Raw genomic sequence first — 23,490 nt, 5'->3', positions numbered from 1 at the left:
ATGGCTTTCTTCTTGCCACTCTTCCATAAAGGCCAGATTTGTGCAGTGTACGACTGATTGTTGTCCTATGGACAGACTCTCCCACCTCAGCTGTACATCTCTGCAGTTCATCCAGAGTGATCATGGGCCTCTTGGCTGCATCTCTGATCAGTCTTCTCCTTGTTCGAGATGAAAGTTTTGAGAGACGGCCAGGTCTTGGGAGATTTGCAGTAGTCTGATACTCCTTCTATTTCAATATGATTGCTTGCACAGTGCTCCTTTGGATGTTTAAAGCTTGGGAAATCTTTTTGTATCCAAATCCGGCTTTAAACTTCTCCACAACAGTATCTCAGACCTGCCTGGTGTGTTCCTTGGTCTTCATGATGCTCTCTGCGCTTTGAACAGAACCCTAAGACTATCACAGAGCAGGTGCATTTATTCGGAGACTTGATTACACACAGGTGGATTCTATTTATCATCATCAGTCATTTGGGACAACATTGGATCATTCAGAGATCCTCACTGAACTTCTGGAGTGAGTTTGCTGCACTGAAAGTAAAGGGGCCGAATAATATTGCACGCCCCACTTTTCAGTGCGTGCCTGCTGTTGGTGGTCAGAGGGGTTGGTGGCACCGATTGTAGGTCAGTCTCACTTCTGTTAGCCTGCCCCAGGGCAACTGTGGCTACAATGAAGCCTACCACTGTCAGTGTTTGAATGGGTTGATGACTGATTGTAGTGTAAAGCTGTTTGAAGTTCCCTGACTTGATAAATGCTATACAAGCCCAGGCCATTTACCATCCACTCCCTGGCTAACACAATGGACAAAATGCTGCTTCTCATTTCTTTAAACTTTGAACACTAATCTGTCATGCTCTGTTTCACTGAAACCTGGCTCGATGAGTACACCCTGGAAGGCGCAACAGTGCAGAGCTCTCAGGGGGGGGAAAAGAGACGAGGTGGTCTGCTTTTGCATAGATGTAGGTTGGTGTATTGATATCACTGTATTACAGAAGACATGTTACCCCTTACTTGGAGTCATTTTTTTAAAAATGTAACCGTTTTATTCACTGAGGTAGTTCTCCTGGTTTGTTCAGTGCGGTGTTGACATCCCAACACAAGCCTGCATATTAGTTAAATTAAAAAACACTCAGACTCTCTCATCATTGTTCTTGGGGTTTTAACAGTGCAAACCTCTCCAATGTACTTCCAAAATACAAACAACATATGAAATGTCCCACCAGGGTCAAAAACACATTGGACCACTGCTACACAGCTTTGAAAGATTAATATCGCACTGTCGCCAGGGTCGCTTGAAAATTCTCATTCAAAGAATACGTGCCTCAAAAGCTAATCAGCCGACAGGATTCAGTCTCGTGACTCACAGCAACCAAAAGAAAACAATCTGCTCACATGGAGGAAATATGCAGCGATATTCTGTCTCAGCGGATGATTTAATAGCAAGACGTGGGTCCTCATCCCTGGTCTGGAAATGGTTCGGTTTTGACAAGACTGACATCGGTCACAATAGCGTTATATGCAAGATATGCCGAAAAGCGGTCACCGTGAAGAGCAGTTCAACAACAAATCTGTTCCACCACTTGCAAACGAACCATAGAGTATGAGGACTACGTAAAATGTCGCGACTCTACGAGCACTACTACAACAAGTAATTCAGTACAACACACTCAGCAAATATAAATACGGCCATTGTTGGGCAATGTTTTGCAGAAGATGTATGAAGCACTTGAAAAATAAACAAGAGCTATTGCTCTGAAACACCGTGTTTATCCACAGATGTCCTGGTAGGCAAGTAGGGTTTGACAGCAACTTTCGTAAAAAAAAAAGAAAGAAAAAGGATATTGTCAGACTATCATCAGAAAAAAAAAAAAATTATCGAGATATTTTCTTTGTCCATATCGCCCACCCTTACTATCAACCCAGACATCTTCCACCAGAAGCTCACCCAGCTCATAGTCCCGACCTCCACCTGTCAGTGGATCACCAGCTTCCTGAAGGACTGGCAGCAGCAGGTGAGGCTGGGGAGCATCTTCTCCCACCCAAGGACCATCAGCACCGGCGCCCCCCAGGGGTATGTTCTCTCCTCGCTCCTCTTTTCCCTCTCTAGAAATGACTGCACCTCAGCGGACCCGTATGTGAAACTCTGGATGTGTGCAGATGACACCACTATAAGTGGACTGATCCAGGACAGTGATCAGTCTGCATACAGACAAGAGGTGGATCAGCTGGTACACTGGTGTGGTCAGAACCACCTGGAATTTAACCCACTCAAGACTGTGCAGATGATGGTGGACTTTCTGAGAACACCACCTTCACATACCCCTTCACCATCCTCAACAACACTGTGTCTGCTGTGAACCACTTCAGGTTCCTAGGAACCACCATTTCTCAAAAACTGGAATGGTAATGATACATAGACAATGGACCAGCAGAGACTGTACTTCCTGATTCACTTCAAGAGGTACAACCTCCCACAGGAGGTGCTGGTCCTCATCTACACTGCCATAATTCAGTCTGTTCTGTCTTCGTCCAACTCAGTGTGGTTTGGCTCCTCCACAAAACAGGACAGGTCCAAACTGCAATGACCAATAAGGGCTGCGGACAGAATCATCATGGCTGACCGTCCCTCTATCCAGGACCTATACAGGTCTAGGGTCAGGAAAACGGCAGCTACAATATATGCAGACCCCACACATCCTGCACACAAAATGTTTAGGCTTTTACCTTCAGGTCGGTGCTACAGAATGCTGTCTCCTAAAACCAGATTGGAACAGCCTGGTAGCCAGTCTTCATTGATTGCACATTGCATCAGTAAGAGCAGAGTGTGAAGGTTCAATTAGCAGGGTAAGAGCACAGTTTTGCTCAAAATATTGAAAACACACAACATTATGGGTGACATACCAGAGTTCAAAAGAGGACAAATTGTTGGTGCATGTCTTGCTGGCACATCTGTGACCAAGACAGCAAGTCTTTGTGATGTATCAAGAGCCACGGTATCCAGGGTAATGTCAGCATACCACCAAGAAGGATGAACCACATCCAACAGGATTATCTGTGGATGCAAGAGGAAGCTGTCTGAAGGGGATGTTCGGGTGCTAACCCGGATTGCATCCAAAAAACATAAAACCACGGCTGCCCAAATCACGGCAGAATTAAATGTGCACCTCAACTCTCCTGTTTCCACCAGAACTGTCCGTCGGGAGCTCCACAGGGTCAATATACACGGCCGGGCTGCTATAGCCAAACCTTTGGTCACTCATTGGCATGAGTGACCAAAGGTTGATTTCAATGGTGCAAGGAGCGCAAATCTTGGGCTGTGGACAATGTGATCACGTAGTGACCTAGCCACTATCCTGCAAGAAGAATGGCTTAAAATCCCTCTGACCACTGTGCAGGACTTGTATATGTCATTCCCAAGACGAATTGACGCTGTATTGGCCGCAAAAGGAGGCTTTCAGTCAATAATTATGATCCTTAAGACTGAACAGAAAACTACACATGGACAAAGAGAAAAACTAATTTAAAATCAAAAGGAAGAAAACGGGGATTAGAGTAAGAAATGGTATAATAAATAAATGTCAATTTCAATATTTTCATAGGTGTAAACATATTAAAATAATATGGAAAATTAATCATATTTTAAATTACTTTTTCTTGGCCATTAGACTTTTTTATTATTAATCTGCTTGTTTATCACACCCTTCTGTTGATTTACTTATTCCTCTGGCGCCAGCAAAATAATAAATAACTCAGACAAGTAAAAGAAAACACAATTACAATGTCATTGCTTTAAACTTTCAGGTTGGTCTTGTTGCTATTATACTGTTTCATTTTGATGTGGTTTACTGAGAAGGTGAAGGAGAACAGCAGTAATCTAAAATGTGTACATGGAAGAGGAAGAGAAGCTAACTCCACTGGCACCACCAGGAGCTGCTTTAAACATGGCTGCTCACATCAAAGCGAGCCTCATCTCTCGGGGGAGCAGCTTAGGACTTTGCGGTGGCACGCCTCAGGTTGAAGCGTGGAAGCTCACACCTCCTCAGAAGGCGGTGGCGGATACCTGCAGGCTGTACCAGAGGAGCTGAGACAGATGGCAAACTGCTGGCTGTAAGTTACAGGATGGCAGAGAGCGTGTCGGGTGCATTCAGTTTATATAGCCCAATAGATCCAGTTGGTTGGTGGTTTTCTGACTCCACTGGGGCACCATTCTGGGCTTCTAGAAATGTCTGGGTATTTGAATATTTTACTTCATGAATAGGTAATGCAATCTCATTATGAAGGTACATCAATATTGTGGTTATAAGCTGAAATGTGAAGGAGAGGGTTAGGTTTTGAGATTTGCCTGGCAGCCACTTTTTGTTTTCGTTTTTCCACCAAACAAAAGTGGGATCTTTGTGGTTTTATGAAGTAAATGTAAAATAAATTTAACCAGACATTTCTTTCTTTCTTGGATGTGGCAGGTAATATTTGTATTAAGTTCTTCGTTCTCTAGGACTGCAGCATTTTTACAAGCATAACCTGCACAATACTTAGTTTTTGTTGTCTGAACACATGCTACCAAACGGTTGTTAAAAACAGCTGAAACGCTGACCTGCGTTTACATATGAATAACATTCGGTGCTTGTAGTGTTGTATGTAGGTGTGGGGAATCGGATAACATCAATAAGCGTAATAAGAAATTGGCAAACTTTATATGATTTTATTTACAGGATTTAAGGAAGCTCTAAACTGTTTATTTGGCTTCTTAATTGCCCTAAGGATTGCCAAGTATTCTGTGTTTTTCCATGTCTTTGGCACCATCTCTCAAGACAGAGACACAGAAGTAAGCCAACCATGTGAAAACAGTCATTCCTTAGGGCAATTTAGAGGCCACATATCCTAACATACAGAGCTTTACCCAATAATTACACCCCTTGAACCTTTTTATGTGTTACATTACAGATACAAACTTTTTTTTTTTTTTTTTTAACCGTATCCTGTCCGGCAGAGTAGCGCTTAGAATTGTTGTCTGAGTGCCAAGCAAAAGTCCAAAAGATTTACTTTCACAAGTGGAGCATTACAGCTAACGCTTTAAAGCTCTGCTTGATATTTATAAAGAAACTTTATTAGAAACTACTTTGGGATTATTTCAATTGTTACAGACACGGAGACAGAAATGAAAAGGAAAAAAATGAGAAGCACAACAGAGAGATGGGGCAAAAAGGAAAAAACGGAGAGAAGTAAAAAAGAATGGAGGATGAAGAGAATACAAGATAACACCCTAGAAAATTGCTTCTACACCTACAGAAACATATACAGTATAATAACAACATTGTTACCAAAAAGTGCACGGTACTTATGAATGCAAGATGTATTTAGTAGTAAATGCAGCTCAATATAGAACATTTGTGTATTTGTTAACACCTGAATCTAAACACCTGTGGATCTGAGTGTGAGCGTGGTTGTGTATATAAGGTTTCTCCATAAAAATATGCAATAGCAAGTGTGAGGAGCCACAGACCTGCCACCCTGGATCTGGGACAAATACAGAGGAGATCCAAGCCACAGGCATCCAAAGGATCCCCAGAGCACAGGAACCCCAAGAGAACCATCACCGGGACTACCACAACCCCCAGAGAAGAGCAGGGGAGAGTCCGAGGGGAACCACCGAGCAGCCACAGTGCAGAATCCCCAAGGAGCTGGAGCGATGAGCCCACAGGCCCCGCCGGCAGCCGTCTACGCCCGAGCAGATCCAGCCATGGACCCAGTGGCCCCGGGACATATCACTCCCCATGCAGAGGCCCTTTATTGTTTTATTGGGGGTTTATGGGATACCCCAACACAGAGCAGTGCATAGTTGTAAAGTGCAAGAACAGTGATGCATGATTTTGTATTTGTTTCACAAATACAAACAAAGTTTGTTTCACAAATACAAAGATGAAAAATATGGTGTGCGTTTGTATGAAGCCCAATCAGTCAGTCAGTCAACAGTCTTCACAAATCACCAATAATTACAGTCCACCTGTGTGTGATGTAATCTTAGGATAAATCCAACTTTTCTAGAAGACCAGGGAACACAGCAGACAGGTCAGGACGTCTATATATATTCCAAGCTGTAAACGTCTCATAGAGCTCCTTTTAATCCATCATTTGAACAAGGGGAGAGTATGTCAGAACTAACCTGCCAAGACATGGCTGTTTACCTAAATTTGGAGGCCAAGCAAGGAGTGCATTAATCAGAGAAGAATCCAAGAGGCCATAGTAATTCTGGAGGAGTTAGAAGAATCCACAGCTCAGGTGAAATACTCTATGGAGACAACTATCAACAATGCACTCCACTAAGTCTGGCCTTTATTATACAGAGACAAGAAGAAATCCGTCATTAAAGGAAAGCAATAAAAAGTCACGTTAGCAGTTTGCCACGAGTCATGTAGGAGCCTCAGCAAACATGAAGAAAATGTGCTTTTGTTAGATGAGACAAAATGTCACTTGTTAAATGCTGTATGTGGTGGAAAACTGATGGGAGGTAGCAACATGGTGTGAGGGAAATTACATTCAAGTAGAAACAGGGAAGCTAGTCAGAGCTGTAAGGAAGATGAATGTGGCTAAATACAGGACAACCCTAAAGAAAAGGTGTTACAGGCTGCAAAATACTGAGGTGGAGGTTCACCTTCTAGCAGAACAATGATCCAAAACTGACAGCCATACAGCATGTTAGAATGATGCAGTCAAAATTCAATCCTTAATCTGCTTGATAATCTGTGGCAAGATTTGAAAACGGAGGTTGACAGATTATTTATGTTAGTTCTGAATACACGGTACTGTACATGTCTTTGAACTGTTGGAAGAAACTAGAGTACTTGGAAAGAAACCCACACATGAATGAGACCACGAGAAAATTAAAGAAAGCACACCTTTGTGTACAGCTTTAAAAGCTTTAATCTCATAGCCTGCTTGTACCAGCAGAACATAAGAAAAATAAACATGTTCTGTGGCATTAAACAATAAGATCCTCAAGCAGTTTAATGTCACAGTTTTATCAAGCTTACAGAACACTAGACAGATATTTCATAGTTAATACTTGGATAATATTGAAAAGAAATTCAAATAGATGTTCAAGTGCTATGATCAGCCTTCCAATAAAATATTTTTTTTTGTTTTTATTGACTGAACCAACCTGTAAACAGCTCTCTTGTCAGACTCAAGTTGTGCCTGTGGGTCAAGGGTCACACTGACAGAATTATTTCCTGCTGCAGAGGCTGCTGGAATATGGACCTGTGGGGTCTTGGAGTTCTGCTGAGTTGTGCCCGTCATCTAGCAAAAGAAAAAAAACACAGAACAATTAGTAAAGATCTTAACATTCTCAAAAAGGTTTTGAGCATTAATCACTCATTTGCAAGGCGACAAAATTATATATATAATATATCCTTCTCACTGAAGAACTTCAGGCATAACATTATGATCACCGGCCTAATAATGGTTGGTCTGTTTCACTAAAACAGGCTTGACCTGCTGAGGCGTGGACTCTACTACACTTTAGGTGTGCTTTGGTATGTGGCACCAAGAGAGTAGAATACACCCGCAATGCCCTGCGATGGACTGGCGACCTGTCCAGGGTGTACCCCGCCTCCTGCCCATAGACTGCTGGAGATATGCACCAGCTTCCCTGTGACCCACTTTGAAAGAAATGACTGACTGACATTTACCATTTATCCACACCCCCGTTAGCTGTTTGCCATCTGCGGTTGGAGTTCGGAAGGAGGAGCGGGCCTTCTGGTCAGTGTCTGGGCTGGAGTTGGGTCTCAGGGGTTGATTGGTGCCAGGGCTGGCGTTTTTCTTCTCTCCAGATCGTTCTGATTTTTTGGATTTCAGTTACTGGTGCCCAGTCTGCCAGCTGGGGTTGTGTGGGAGGCCTGTGGCGAGGGGTTGATGGTGTGCCCAGTCTTCGGCACGCTGTGGTGGCATTCCACCATTGCTTCCTCCTGTGGTACTGGCCCCTGGCTTGTACCCGGGCTGTCGTAACAGTCGGGTGTGTGGGGCAGTGGAGTTTGTCTTGTTCCTGCGCTGGGGTCCCTACCGGGTTGTGCTTGGCCTGGGGCGGTTGGCTGGCCTGGGCGCATGTTTACTTTTATTTATTTATTTGTTGTTTCTCTCGAATGGACAGGCTGTCTGGGGCTCCTGGCATAGGGTTGGTGGTTGGGTGGGCTTGGTGGTGTGCTGCTCCCCTCGCTGTCTTGTCTGTGGGAGGGGGGTGCCAACAATAGTGGTGTGGTTCTCCCAGGGCTGACATTACAGTTTATGTGGTTTATGTGGTTATGGGGGAACACTGAGGGCCATTGCCCCTGGGTGCGCACTGCTGGCCGGGGACTGCTTGGCAGGTGACTTGATCCAGTCGGGAGGTCCTGTGGGGGTATGGGGCTCGGTTGTGTCTGCTCTTTTGCACTTGCGGGCAGTGACTGGGGTGGGTTTCTGCCAGGCCCTCGCCTTGCCATCGCAGCACGCTGTGTTGGGGGGCTGACGCTGTATCGATATGTCTTCATCGGCTTTTCAGGGGTGGAGCTCTCTTGTGGGGGTATGACCCTGTGGGGAGGGGATTCATGGGATTTGTGTTCGGTTGCATGTGTTTGATCTGTGTCCTTGTTGAGGGTGGCCCTCTAGGGAAATTCATGTTGGGGTTTATGGGGTTATAATTGAAATTCATTGTTTGTGGCCTCCTCTCTGGATGGGGACGGGGGTAGTTGGGTACTGGGGATCGGTGGCGTGGGGTTGGGTTTTGAGCCGGGGTTGTCCGGGCGGTGCCGGTCCAAGTCTGAACTGGTGTCTTGGGCCGCCTGCCTGTCTCCCCCCAGAATGAAGGGAACTACCATGTGTGCCAGCTAATGTTCGGTGACTGCTTGGCGGGCCAGGGCCCCCTGGCTCTTTCAGGCCTCAGCTGGGGGGGCTGTGGGCTTGTCGCTGCTCCCTGGGGCTTCTGCAGTGTGGCTATTGGGTCGTTCCCTTGAGGCTCTGAGGGGGATGTGGTATTGTAGTCCTGCCAGTGGTCCTCCCGGGGTACCCGTCGTCTGGGGAGCCTTTGGATGTTTGTGACTCTAATCTCTTTCATATCTGTCTTGGATTCAGGTGTTTACAGATATACAAACATACTCTATATTGAGCTGTGGTTGCCACTAAATACATTTTGCATTCATTTGTACCATGTACTTTTCAGTAACGTTGTTGTTATATATGTTATGATTAGGATTTGTTTGTCTGCACCGCCCCTTGCTGCCTGTGATTCTCTGTGCGCAGAAGGAATCTTGAAAATTGTTTTCACCCGCTTCTCTCCTGCTAGCACCCTAATCATGCCTCACTCACTCCACCTGTTGTCCTGGCTTTATATGCTGTGCGCTGGGTGACAAACAGCAACAGATTATCAAAAGCCTTGGGTGAGTAAATGTCCAGCGTACCTCCCCTACCTACCTGATCTCGATCTCGTTTCTGCCTCCTGGATGTCCCTGTTCTGCTCTGCCATCATTGGATATCTCCCTGGCTTCTGATCTCTGGACATCAACCTTGTTTCTGCCTCCTGACTGCCGCTTCCTGCCAAACCCCTGGATCTGTCTGCCTGTATCTGCCTCTCCACGTCTGACCACGTTTCTGTGCCTCATTTACTGATTTAAGCCAAGTCCCCTCATCCTGTCAACTGTTTCCACTTACCCGGCTTTGACCCTGCTTTTTGTCCTGTTTACGTTAAACCAAGGAGTCTCATTCACAGTCTCTCAGATCCTCTGTGATGTCATCCCGCTGACACCAGCCTACAGCCCCGAGGAGCCGAAAATCAGCATCCTTACTCTCTAACGGATTCTGAAAAAGGTTAGTAGCTTTTTCTTTGAGCTTCACCTTACCCAGAGTTCTCTGCACAGCCACTAATTCAATTCAATTCAGTTTTATTTATATAGCGCAAATTCACAACACATGCTCAAGATAAACATATGCACCCCTCACACCACCTTCACCGGCATGATGTTTTGTCAACTTGTTGCTTCTTTGTGCTGAGGTTTTTTACAATCTCAAACTGTATCCTGCTAAGGATAAAGTGTAAAATATGATTTTTTTCCCTCTACTTACCTAATGTGGCCTCTTTTCTCATCTAGCAAGGGCAGCGCCTGTGAGTGGGTAGCAAAGCCTCGGTGACCCGTCCCCCCCTTGTCTTGTGTCATGATGTATGTTTGGATGAGTTGTACTGGAATTCTAATTTCCCCTCGGGGATCAATAAAGTATCTTTGAATTGAATTGAATGTTGTCTCAAGGCACTTCACAACAGTCAGGTACATACATACAGGGTCTAACATACAAGTTGAAGGTTTAGATGAAGCTAATATTTCTGATAACTCAGGAAGCTTCACAGGATCAAAACAGTCCAAACACAAATCAGGTTCAGCAGTTATTTCCAATGTTGTCTCACTTGCTGAGGATGAAGTAATCATCTTCGGGAATATGTCAAAGATTTTCTTTTTAATAGAATCAATTTTATTTAAGAAGAATCCCATAAAGTCATGACTGCTAAGGGAATGGATGGCTCAACAGAGCTATGACTCTGTGTAAGTTTAGCAACTGTACTAAAGAGAAACCTAGGATTATTCTTGTTCTCTTTTATTAATGATGAGAAATAAGCTGTTCTGGCTTGGCGAAGTGTCTTTATACAACAGTAGGCTATTTTTCCAGATTAAGTAGGAATCCTCTAGGTGTGTAGAGCGCCATTTTCTCTCCAATTTTCTCCAAAGTATGCAGCTCTGAATTAAACCAAGTAGCCTGCCTCTTATGAATGATTACCTTCTTTTTCAAGGGGGCTGCATTGTCTAATGCATCACACAATGATGAAGAAACACTATAAACAAAAGAATCAATTTGTGAAGGGGCAGAAACCGAATTATTGCCCTCCACTGTGCTTTTCAGTGATAATGAGGAAATTAAAAGTGGAACAGATTCTTTAAAAGTTAAAGACACATTTTTTATATACTGCCTGGCCAAAAAAAAGTCTCCACCAAAAAAAAGAGGTCACACACTCAAATATTTCATTGGACCGCCTTTAGCTTTGATTACGGCATGCATTCGCTTTGGCATTGTTTCGATAAGCTTCTGCAATGTCACTGGATTTATTTCCAGCCAGTGTTGCATTAATTTTTCACCAAGATCTTGCATTGATGATTGTAGAGTCTGACCGCTGTGCAAAGCCTTCTCCAGCACATCCAAAGATTCTCAATGGGGTTACGGTCTGGACTCTGGTGGCCAGTTCATGTGTGAGAATGATGTCTCATGCTCCCTAAACCACTCTTTCACAGTTTGAGCCCAATGAATCCTGGCATTGCCATCTTGGAATATGCCCATGCCATCAGAGAGGAACAAATCCATTGATGGAATAACCTGGTCCTTCAGTATATTCAGGTAGTCAGCAGACCTCATTCTTTGAACACATACTGTTGCTGAACCCAGACCTGACCAACTGCAGCAACCCCAGATCATAGCACTGTCGCCACAGGCTTATCTAGTAGGCACTAGGCATGATGGGTGCATCACTTCACCTGCCTCTCTTCTTACCCTTATGCGCCCATCACTCTGGGATAGGGTAAATCTGGACTCATCAGACCATATGACCTTCTTCCATTGCTCCAGAGTCCAATCTTTATGCTCCCTAGCGAATTGAATGCTTTTTTCCCCGGTTAGCCTTACTGATTAGTGGTTTTCTTAAGGCTACGCAGCTGTTCAGTCCCAATCCCTTGAGTTCCCTTTGGATTGTGCGTGTGGAAATGCTCTTGTTTTCACTATTAAACATAGCCCAGAGTTCTACTGTTGTTAAAATGATTGCCGATCACGATCATTCAGGATTTTTTTCTGGCAACATTTCTTCCTCGAAGGCGATGGGTCCCACTATCTTTCCAGTTTTATATAATGCGTTGGACAGTTCTTAACCCAATTTTGGTAGTTTCTGCAATCTCCTTAGATGTTTTCTCTGCTTGATGCATGCCAATGATTTGACCCTTCTGAAACAGACTGACATCTTTTCCATGACCACGCGATGCGTCTTTCGGCATGGTTGTTTAAGAAATGACAAGCAACTCATTGCACCAGTTGGGGTTAAATAACTTGTTGCCAGCTGAAACATAATCGCCCATGCAGTAATTATCCAATTGGTGGCTTGTACCTACTTGCTTAGTTAAATCCGGGCGGTGACTTTTTTTTTGGCCAGGCAGTGTATATAGGTTGGTGAATGGCTTGGTGTGGAGAGGGGGCCAGGCTGGACAAATTGGCTGAATAAAAACAGAAATATTGCAATTTGCTTGGAGACCGAGGCTGGGCAGGAGAGCCAGGCACAGCTTACAGCTGAAGGAAACCACGACACCACTGATTTCTTCTACTTATGTTCATCCCTTTGATAGCAGGATGGATTATTTGCAGCTGCGAGTAACACACACAGGGCCTGATCTTAAGATCCCAAATAGCGGGTGCTAATTTGCATGTACTATAAATAAATTACGCATGCAATATAGTGGCCGTGTTGCGTGCAAAACAGGTGCAGACCGCCCTATATAAATGAGGAAATTGCATGTGCTACTGGCTGAGAGAGGAAACAAGAGGAAAAGTAAACAGATCCTCTGCTGTGTTGCTAGGAATAAGCAGGGATTGTTACACTGCATCATTATAACTGATCCAACTGCTTATTTTTTTACTTCTGTTCCGTTCGGCCCTTGCTTTTCTCAGCTGTTACAGTAACTTTTGTTGTCCTACTCACAGCAGGTTTGTCATCTGCCCTGATGAGATTATTTCTCTTATCTTGCTCGACGTAATTTGTAACAAATTGGTGTTGAACCATTTGTTCGCTACTATACCTCCCAGTATCGTCTGCTACCACAACTCCCAGCAGGTATTGAAGCTAATAGGAAGGGTTGTTGCAGCTCTGATGTCACAGTGGGCTATATAAGGACACGGGAGACGCCCCGCCATTGTTTTTTGTCCCTCTGGAAAACGAGACGCGGTTACCACGCAAAGGAGGCGCACATCATTCTGGAGAAGGAACTCACACGTGGGTTTTCATTAATTCTCCTCACTGGCCAAACTTGTGAAAAGCTCAACGAGCCAACGGCTTGCAGGGATAGGAAGACCAGCAAGTCTTACTTTACCAATTGAAGGCGTGGATTTAACACGCAACCCAAGAAAAGCCCAGGGAGGTTTTCCAAGGAGACGGAATTTTCCTCTTTGTTTTTGTTCCAGTCGACTGCTGACGGTCCGTCATATTTTCCCCTTTTCCAAAGGAGGAAGGCCAGAGAAGATGACAACAAGTAATCCCGTTTTGTTTTATTTCTATTAGAAATAGCTTGGGCAGGATAGAGTAGGATTTTAGGGCGATTTAGAATCGCCACTTATAGTCCAATGTGTTCTAATATCTGTGCATGCAATGCCTTTTTGAAACTTTGATTGCTGTTGGACTCTGAAAGCCGCCGCGCTTTGAAGCTGTGCATGTCTCACTGTGTTTGAACACCTGAACGCAGACTCAGGTGAACTTAAAGTTGGACTGGTAGAACCTCATGGTGGAATACTCACTGTTCCATTGTCTTCACTCTTAGTATTTTTCCACTGGTTGCCGCCTAAAGGTTTTATGACCCTTTAACTGAGCTCAACTTTGGGGGTTTTATGACTGCAGCCAGGAGGCCGCTCCCAAAGCTGCGCCCAGTACCATATTTTCTCTTGTTTTTGCCACAACTTTTGGTTTGAATTTCATACACACTCAATGTTGTTTTATCTTGTTTAGTTATTTATTCTAGCCCTTTTTTGTATAATTTTTGCATGCTTGATTAGGTTAAGATTATTGAATCAGAATAGTGAGGTGTATCAGCGCTGTTGATTTAATAAATATTCACGTAGATAAAGAGAAAGCGTTTGTGTTTATTTTGAGCAAGAGTCATCTGTCTTGTCAAAATAAGGTCAAAGTTCCCCACCTTCGGTGAAGTGGTTGATTGAGCAGTGACATCTAGTAATAGTTATCAATTGTTACTGAGAATTTAATAATTTTAATTATCAAAGGCCTTGAGCCATAATCACAACACCAGAGGACATGATTAAGAAATAAAAAAATTTAAATTAGGATTTTAAATTACAATTCTTGATAAATATTAATTAATCAATAATCATAATTCTTACATTGGCTATTCAATATTAACAATTTAAAAGGCAAATATGTCTGTTATTTAATATGTCTCCATTGATCTTTTAATCCTTTTCAGAGACTTACCGGGTTCTGTTGTTTTTTTGAGAATATATGTTCGAAGAGTTCGGATTTTATCATAAACAGCCACAATATTTAAGCCTGAACATAATATTAGCAACATAAAAATAGATTGTTGTAGGAGTTGGCAATTTGTATAGCTTTGCAAATTTTTAAACATAGCGTCACATAACTGTCCTTCTAAAAAGTTAAATCGAACATTTATGTACGTAAAAATAAATTTTTTTCCAATGATTTTACTAAATTATTTTTGTTTGTTTTGCCAATATTTCATCGATATACAACGTGTTTGATTGTTTAAATAATTTTTTGATGACGCAAAATCATTTTTAACTGCATAAATGAAACCCTCCTCTGGCATATGCTCACATTTAAACAACGTAATCAAACTGATCCAGCTCCGAATGGCCTGCAGTGACATAAAGTTACTGTCAATAAAGCAATGTGTTTTGTTAAGTGACAAGGTTAAAGCATACATTGTCTTTTTCACCACATGGAAATGTTGCCGTTAAATTATGATTTTTCACCTGCTAAGTGATTTTAGCATCCAGTTTGCAAATGAAGGATTTAATCTGCCTTATAATGTCTTTTGTTCTTTCCTATTAATTATATTATCATCAAAGCACAGTGGGTCTTTTGCATGATGTGTGATTGCAGGCCGTTCGCGCTTGATCAGTTATGTGCACATTTTGCCATGATCAGGTTTGTGTGCGTTCAGCAGATGATGACTGACAGCGATGTTATGCTGGAATGATGTTGAATGAAGTGTTGCAAGACGTTGGCCACAGGTGAAATATCATGGCTTTTGTTTTTGACAACCCAAATCTGTTGGCCCATGTACCGAAGATTCTTTCTCCCTGTCAGCTGTCATTCTATCTATGCCTCATTCTGACAGACATTTTTGCGTCCCAGTTAGCACCTGCATTTCAAACGTGCTAAATGCACGTGCAAAAATTGCGTCCACAAACCGTTTCAGGTTTTGAAAATCGCATTGCGGGTGGTAAGGGATGACCTTTGCATATCCTTCTCCCATACATTTGCGCGTTTGGGTCATTATCATATGTTTTGCATATTCATGAAGGAAGACACGCTAAAACGTTTGCACCCGCAGTTCCGCTAATTTGGCACACGCAATCCGATTACCACCTTGTTTGTAGATCAGCTTTGCTGATGCAAAGAGGTTGGTGTGCAGTTCTGTACACGCAAGCCTTTTGAAGATCAGGCCTACACCCCAAAATAAGAAACTGTTGTGTTTTCATATCTGAATCCAGCTAGGCATACTAGAATGCTGGCAGATATTTTCCCTCCATCTACAAAACAAGCAATGGTTCTGCTGTGAAAGGTATAGTGGTGAATGTCTTATTAAAACCCAATTCAGTAATGATGTAGTGGAGACTGCCACCAGCCATCGGCAAGTACAACACCTGGACATTTACTAATTGATGACATTACTGCTAACTTAGGGACTGCTTCTTTAACAAGTGTTTTTTTTTTTTTTTTTGCTCTGTTTCACAAGAAGGAAGACAAGATATCCTCCAGGCATGAGAAGTGCTAAATCTTTGTTTATTTTTTTTTATATACATGAAATAAATTCCCTGGTTTTGTTGTAGTGTCTCTGCTTTATTGGGCTGTTCCATTATTGTTTAAATGGTTCTCTTCAGTTTGCTGTTCATGTTGATTCTACAATTTGTGAGTTTTGCCTAAGACTGCTTTTCATTGTCAACTGATAATTGTTTCAGTGACATTTATTTATATTCTAGGTTTTATCGTGGGATTTGACCCCATTTTGTCTAAAGAGAAACCCCTGTTAATGTCACTTTTGCTGAGGACTCGGTAAGTCAGTTACATGATTTACAAACTCACTCCATGGTCTTACTTATTGTATACCCCACATTTCTCTAACTCATTCAATCACTCCATGGAAATAAGTCTAACATCTTCCACCCCCCTTTTTGAGTCAGGGTGAGGTAGAAGGAAGCTTCAAGTCTTAATCCCAACAACAAATGGGAAATAAATTAGCTACTTCACACTTAACTAGTTCTCATTTGCATTTGTAGAGTGCCTACACTGCTGCTTTGGACCTCACCCTAGCACTAATCCTCAGGGTGACAGCAGAATGCAAACGAGAAGGAAGGATAGGTGATCGAAAAAAGATGCTCTGCTGTGCAGCCGATGGACAATTTGCACAGTTGTTGATGTCTGTTTTATGGCGGTAATTTGTTCTTATATTTGGCTTTTCCACAGTATCTCCATACTTTTAATAGGTTATTTGAGTGTTTTACATTTCTGGTCAGACGTTTCCATCCTCTCATAGGCGAGTCAATTTGGAGGCCTGTAATGGTGCGTTATTTTCCTAAATGGTAATGTTCATACAATATACAATTATACATTTGGTGCAAAGGTTTGAATTTAGCCAAATAATTCTCAGATCACAGCATCAGAACTGTGTAAACATGCACAAACATATAGATTCACCCCACAAACAATTGGTTAAATATTCCTTAGCAACTTGCAGAGAAACCACATGCTTATTTTAGTCATCAAGAAGTTTCTGTCATAATTCTGGCCAGATATTTGACTCTTTATTTTTAAATAGTAGAACTCACCTAAAAGGAGTAGGAATCCTATGAACCCTGTCTTGTAAGCATAGTCAATACATTTTCAATAATTAAAGTATGGTTAAAGTCAAGACCATTCCAGAACCTTAAGGTTATCTTCCTTTGTCCATTTCAAAACAAGTTTTAACGAGTTAGAGATAACTTTAAAGGTTTAAAACCCAACTCTAACGAAGTTTTAATCCATCTGTAGGTAGTTCTGGTTTTATTATTCCATTCACTTTGTAGCATGTGCCAGTAACAATAGCCCTGAAACAGACCCTCAGGGGCAAAACATAGTGGCTCGTACTTGACTCCGGACATGAATGTGGTGCCACACATACTGCTCCACATCGAACTGTTTTATATGTGACACACTGCTCTGAGCAGCCAGTTGCGAGTACACGCAGCATCACGGCCATTCTGCCTTGCAATGACAGGTGTATTCCTCTTCTTCATCCCTAGTGTGGTTTAATGGCCTTTAACACCACCTTCTTTTCTTTTTGTTTTTCGAGAGCTACATGGCAAATTAGTTCTGCCTCCCAATCCTATGACGCCATGGCAGAAAGTGTGGGAAATGTATGAATATGTCTTCAGAAATATAGGAATTTGGTATGCTCGACTACGAAGCCACAGACAGTGTTGCTCACAGTACGTCCATATCGATGTTAACAGTTGCTACACTCATCTTAGATCTAAAAGCTTCACCATGGGGGCATAGCGCTGGTGGTGTAGGGGGTTAAGTGCGCCACTTAAATATGGAGGCATTAGTCCTAGATCGCGGCTGTCCCAAGTTCGAGTTCCTTGCCCGCCGACATATCTTCCCCTCTCTCTCCACCCCCATTTCCTGTCTAACTGCTGTCAAGAAATACTGGAAAATAAAGGCCACAACTGCTGCAAAAATGTTTTTTAATAAAACAAACAAAAAAAGCTTCACTATGACTCCTCCAAGCTTTATTTTTGTCATTGTGGTCAAACAGCAGAAGTGGGACCAAGGAATTGTATTGCAAGTCACAAGTAAGTTTCAAGTCTTTCCACCCAAGCCTTGAGTCAAGACAAATCTGTGCTGATGATGCATTTTACAGTAAATATTAACTGAAACAAACAAAATATCCTTAATGTTGTTAAGCTAACATTAAGTGGGCATTAGTTCCTTTATTATCTTTGATTATTCATTCTTTGTATAAGTTTAAACGTCAAAAGGAAGTTAAGGAACTTTCTCGGATGTGTGACACAAAAAAAAATGAATTTTGAAATTGAATTATAAAATTGAATATGAAAGTAGTCAAACTGAATTTTCAATACAACAAAATACATTTTCAAATTAATTCAGTTTCAAACCATTAAATTCAGTTTCCATTAAGTGAACCTCATTTTCAAACCAAAGCATTTACTTTCAAATTATGCAAATACAGATTTAGTTCAATTCAAATTCAGTTGTTGATGGCACAATATTCTGCTCATAGTACATCACTATCAAGTCCAGCACAAATTATGTGTCCAACCAAAACAAATTTGGACAAGTGTCTGATTTGATAAAAAAATAAATAAACTCATCCCTTTTGTCAGGTGTTTTCCTCAAGGCCTTGAAAACAGTTGCTATTGCAAAATTAGATGCAATCTCAAATCTCAAATTTATCAGTAAAGTGATTGAAAAAGCTGTGTTTTAACAGTTAAATACTTTCTTAACAATAAACAGCCACTTTGACGCCTTCCAGTCAGGTTTCCGTGGTCACCAAAGAACCGAGACTGCCCTTGTAAAGGTGTTCAGTGACATCAGCATAAATGCAGACTGTGGAAGAACCAGAGTCCTGTTTTATTGGACCTCATCGCAGTATTTGACACTGTTGAGCACGGTATTTTACTGGAGCGACTCAAGAACTGGTTCTGTTTTGAAACTTATTTGAAGGACAGGGACATTTGTGTGTCAATAGATAACTTTACATTAGAGTTGACAAAAATCACATGCGGGATTCCCCAAGGGTCTATCCTTGGACCCATCCTATTCAATATCTACATGCTAATATCTACATCCTCCTAGCTGAGATTATAACAAACAAGATAAGTTACCATCACTATGCAGATGACACACAACTCTACATTACGATGTCACCAGGTGACTATGGGCCTGTTTAAATGTTAGGTAGATGTATAGAAGAAATAAATTTGTGGATGTACCATAATTTTTTTTCTGTTGAATGACAACAAAACTGCAGTAATTAGCAAAGGAAAGGAGTAAAGGAGGAGCAATCAAGAGATCAAGCTTCAGTTACTACAACTAGAAACAACAGATCAGGCCCAACATCTGGGTGTAGTTATGCACTCAGACCTGAACCTTCAGAGGCACATTAAGACAATCACTAAGTCAGCCTTCTATCACCTGACAAATATTTCCTTCACAGGTCTGCCTAAAAAGTCTGACAACTGCATCTGATCCAGAATCCTGCTACCCGCGTCCTCACTAGAACTAAGAAAGTAGAGCCCAACACCCCAGTTTTAAAGTCCGTACACTGGCTCCCTGTATCTAAGAGAATAGACTTTAAAATACTTCTGTTAGTTTATAAATCCCTGAATGGCTTAGCACCTACATTAATACATTAAAGACTTGCTGTTATACCAACCTTCCAGACCAGTCATGTTTTCTGTTTCAAGTCTACTCTGTATCCCCAGAATAAAAACAAACATGGAAAAGCAGCATTCAGTTCATATGCTCTACTAATCTGGAAAAAACTTTCAGAAAACTGCAAAAATGCTGAATGCCTGAGTTCGTTTAAGTCAAGGTTAAAACCCATTTGTTTAGAACTTCTTTTGATTGTTCTAAACTATTAACTGAAACATCATTAATTTCAACCTGTAGACCAACTTTTCTTTAGGTGTCTTTGCTTTCCCTGCAATGTACTTTTTTTTTTTTTTACTTTTTTTTTTTATCACTGCAATCTTTTTGCTTTAATGTACTATACAAATTGCCTTGCCTTGCCTTGCCTGTGGTCTGATCATTGGTCAGCGGGATTTTTATTTGTGTATTTTTAAGTTTAAGTTGCAACGTTTTTGTCACTGACTTTTACCATATATGTCCAAAATATGTCCAAAACCCTGAAGTTGTTGGAAATCAAACAGTGAATGCTACAGTTTCAGTGTAGAAAGGTGATGTTGGAACATTAGTTACACCACATAAAACTGTGCACTATTGAAACACAAAGCACATTTGCAATAGTGGGATGGGAGTAATTCTATTTTCTACAAAGTGCTGCTGTAGAAGATTCACTCTTTAAGCTCTGCTGCATACTGGTAGTACCAGCACTGATACACTGTGTAGATCTGAAACAGAATGTTTCCATATGCAAATGTAGTAGCTGGACAACACCTCTCAGGTTACAAAAGTAATGTATTCACTGAAAAAAGCTGAGATTATTAAAACTTTAGAGAATCCATCTGTTCTCATTAGCATTCAGTTGAAGTAGAACTTGACTCTGCTTTCACTTGCTGATAAATTCCCCAATTATGTTTTAATTATTTGGTCTGTTTTATTTATTTTAATTATTTTAAAACCTATTCTGCTTGTATTTGCAGGGACTTATATTCATTTTATCTCAGCATTTCTGTTCAACTCACATTGAAATTAACGTTTTGTGTCTGTATTGTTGTACAAGAACTAGAGAATCAAACATAACCTGATCTGACCTAAGCTGACCTAAACAACTGTCATATTGAAGCGAGGGGATCATGCATAAGAGGAAAAGCTTTTGAAGTGTTAAAGGTCACACAAGTTATGTGATGTATGCACCACTTGAATAAAGTTAATCCTCAGCTACCTGTTTGTGTTCAAATAAATTCAAAAATACTTTATTAATCCCAAAGGGAAATTAAATGTTGTTGTAGCTCATTATGTAGAAGAGCTGTTGTAGATGCTGATGGCTGTGGGCAGGAAGGATCTCTTGTAGCGGTCTGTCTTACAGCACATCTGAAGAAGCCTCTGACTGAAGACACTCTGTTGTTGTACAACAGTCTCATGAAGAGGATGCTCAGGGTTCTCCATAATGTTCTTCATTTTATGAAGAATCCGTCTTTCCACAATGATCTCCAGAGGTTCCAGAGGAGTCCTCAGAACAGAACCGGCCTTCTTTATCAGCTTGTTGAGCTTTTTCGAGTCCCTGGCTCTGATGATGCTTCCCCAGCAGATGATGGTAGAAGAGATCACACTTTCCACAACAGACTTATAGAAGATATGCAGCATCTTGCTCCAAACACCAAAGGACCTAAGCTTCCTCAAGAAGTACAGTCTGCTCTGTCCCTTCTTGTAGATGGCTTCACAGTTGCATCTCCACTCTAGTCTGTTGTCCTGGTGAACACCAACGTATTTATACTCCTCCACCACCTCCACCTCTTCTCCCATGATGGAAATAGTTTTTGACCTATTCCTGTTTCTCCTAAAATCTACAATCATCTCCTTTGTTTTATTCACGTTCAATATTAGATGATTGTTTCTAGACCATGCAACAAAGCGGTCCACCCACTTCCTGTACTCATCTTCTTGTCCATCTCTGATCCACCCCACGACTCCAGAATCATCAGAATATTTCTGCAGATGACAGGAGTCTGTCTTGTACTGGAAGTTTGAGGTGTACAGAGCGAAGAGGAATGGTGAGAGTACAGTCCCCTATGGTGCTCCTGTGCTGCTGACTACCTGGTTAGACTTACAACCCTTCTGTCTCACAAACTGTGGTCTGTTTGTCAGGTAGTCTTTGATCCAGGAGATTGTTGAGGCCTCCACCTGAGTCTTCTGGAGTTTCTGACAAAGCAAATTAGGTTGAATTGTGTTAAATGCACTGGAGAAATCAAAGAACATGATCCTCACAGTGCTGCTGGCTATGTCCAGATGACAGTGGGTTTGTTGAAGCAGGTGTATGATGGCATCTTTAACTCCAACTCCACAGTGATGAGCAAACTAAAGGGGGTCCTGATAGTTTATTGTTTGCTTACTCAGGTGGGCCAACAGGAGTCTGTCTAGAACCTTCATGATGTGAGATGTCAGGGCAACAGGTCTATAGTCATTGAGGACTGATGGGTGAGTTTTATTTGATACCGGAACAAGACAGGAAGTCTTCCACAACACTGGAACCTTCTTCTGGGCCAGGCTGAGGTTGAAGAGGTGCTGCAGAATCCCACAGAGCTGCTCTGCACAGGCCTTCAGGACTCTAGGGCTGACATGATCTGGACCTGCAGCCTTATTCTGATTCAGTCTTTCCAGTTGCATCTTCACCTGACCTCTTGAGACACACAGGTGGAAGGGGGAAGCAAAGGAAGCATCAGCATCTTCTGATTTGGTTGAAGACAAACATGTAGAAGCAGAAGGGTCCATGGCTGAGGTGGAAGATAAAACATTTGAGGTGTGACAGGAAAGCTGAGGGTGGGAAGTCTGTTTGGCTGAGCAGGAGAGGAGGATGCTGAGCTTATTTCTGAACTGAACCTATTGAAGAATGTGTTCGGTTCATTGTCTCTGTCCAGACCTCCATCGGTCTGATCATCCTTCTGCTTGAAGCCTGTGATCTTCTTCATCCCTGACCACACATCTCTGATATTGTTTTGCTGGAGCTTGCTCTCCAGCTTCTTCTTGTACAACTCCTTGCTGTCTCTTATCTTGACTTTAAGTTGTTTCTGTAAACTCCTCAATAATTATCTCTCTCCCTCTCTAAAGGCTCTTTTTTTCTTGTTAAGCAGGTCCTTCAGGTCACTGGTGATCCAGGGTTTGTTATTGGGGAAGCATCTCACGGTTCTAGTGGGGATGGTATTATCCACACAGAAAGTTATATAGTCGGTTACACACTCAGTCATGGGATTGATGTCCTCTCCGTGTGGCTGGAACAGCGTGTCCCAGTCTGTAGCCTCAAAGCAACCTTGCAGAGCTTCTTCAGCTTCCTGTGACCGCCATCTCAGAGTCCTCTTTATTACAGGTTGTCTCTGAACAAGAGGCTTATATTTCGAGCAGAGAAAAACAAGATTGTGATCTGATTTGTCTAGAGGAGGTCTTGCTGTAGAGATGTATGAGTCCTTGACATTTGCTTAAAACAAATCCAACATTTAGTTTTCTCTGGTAGAGCAGCTGACAAATTGTTGAAACGTTGGAAGTGTAGCAGAGAGTGAAGCATGGTTAAAATCACCAGAAATTGCCACAAATGCATTGGGGTTTTGTGTCTGTAGCTTGACAACAACTTACCTGATGACATAATATGCAGTGTCAGCAACAGCGGAAGGTGGAACGTATTCTAGTTGAAATATTACTTGAGCTTTTGAGATATTAATCAGCTGCTCCCGGTTGTAAGAAACAACCCCGTTGCCATGGCAATGCATCATAACAAATGTCCAAAAGTAGAAAAGTATTAGGAAAAATCCTCCCAGCCGCACAGCATCTGACACCGGAGAGGACAGTCATCCATAAAAAAATCAACTGTATCCACCACAGTGAGGAATTTGAGTTCCCGAAAAGAATCAATCAGAATGAAAAGTAACAGAGCTACTCCAACCTGCTGCCACCTTGAGCGGTGGAATTCTACAAACCTAATAAGTCATTATTATTATTACCCGTAATAAGTCATGTATGCATTAGATGGTACTGCACCTAGACGTTACAGAAGACTGTGGAAGTCAGCAGTCTGTAATGA

General features: G+C 42.0%; 1 protein-coding gene across 1 annotated transcript in view; it reads right to left on the bottom strand.

Moving 5' to 3' along the window:
- The window catches only part of pknox2 (pbx/knotted 1 homeobox 2), a 196,963-nt gene that overhangs the window by 60,337 nt on the left and 113,136 nt on the right, over positions 1–23,490 (bottom strand). The window contains exon 4 of the mRNA XM_047378753.1: positions 7,155–7,291. Coding sequence (XP_047234709.1) covers positions 7,155–7,291 — 137 coding nt within the window. The remainder of the gene's footprint in view (positions 1–7,154; positions 7,292–23,490) is intronic.

Source organism: Girardinichthys multiradiatus, chromosome 11, assembly GCF_021462225.1.
Source record: "Girardinichthys multiradiatus isolate DD_20200921_A chromosome 11, DD_fGirMul_XY1, whole genome shotgun sequence".
Classification (NCBI taxonomy): Eukaryota; Metazoa; Chordata; class Actinopteri; order Cyprinodontiformes; family Goodeidae; genus Girardinichthys; species Girardinichthys multiradiatus.
The sequence above is the reverse complement of the archived record's forward strand: the minus strand, read 5'-3'. Positions and strand labels throughout refer to the sequence as shown.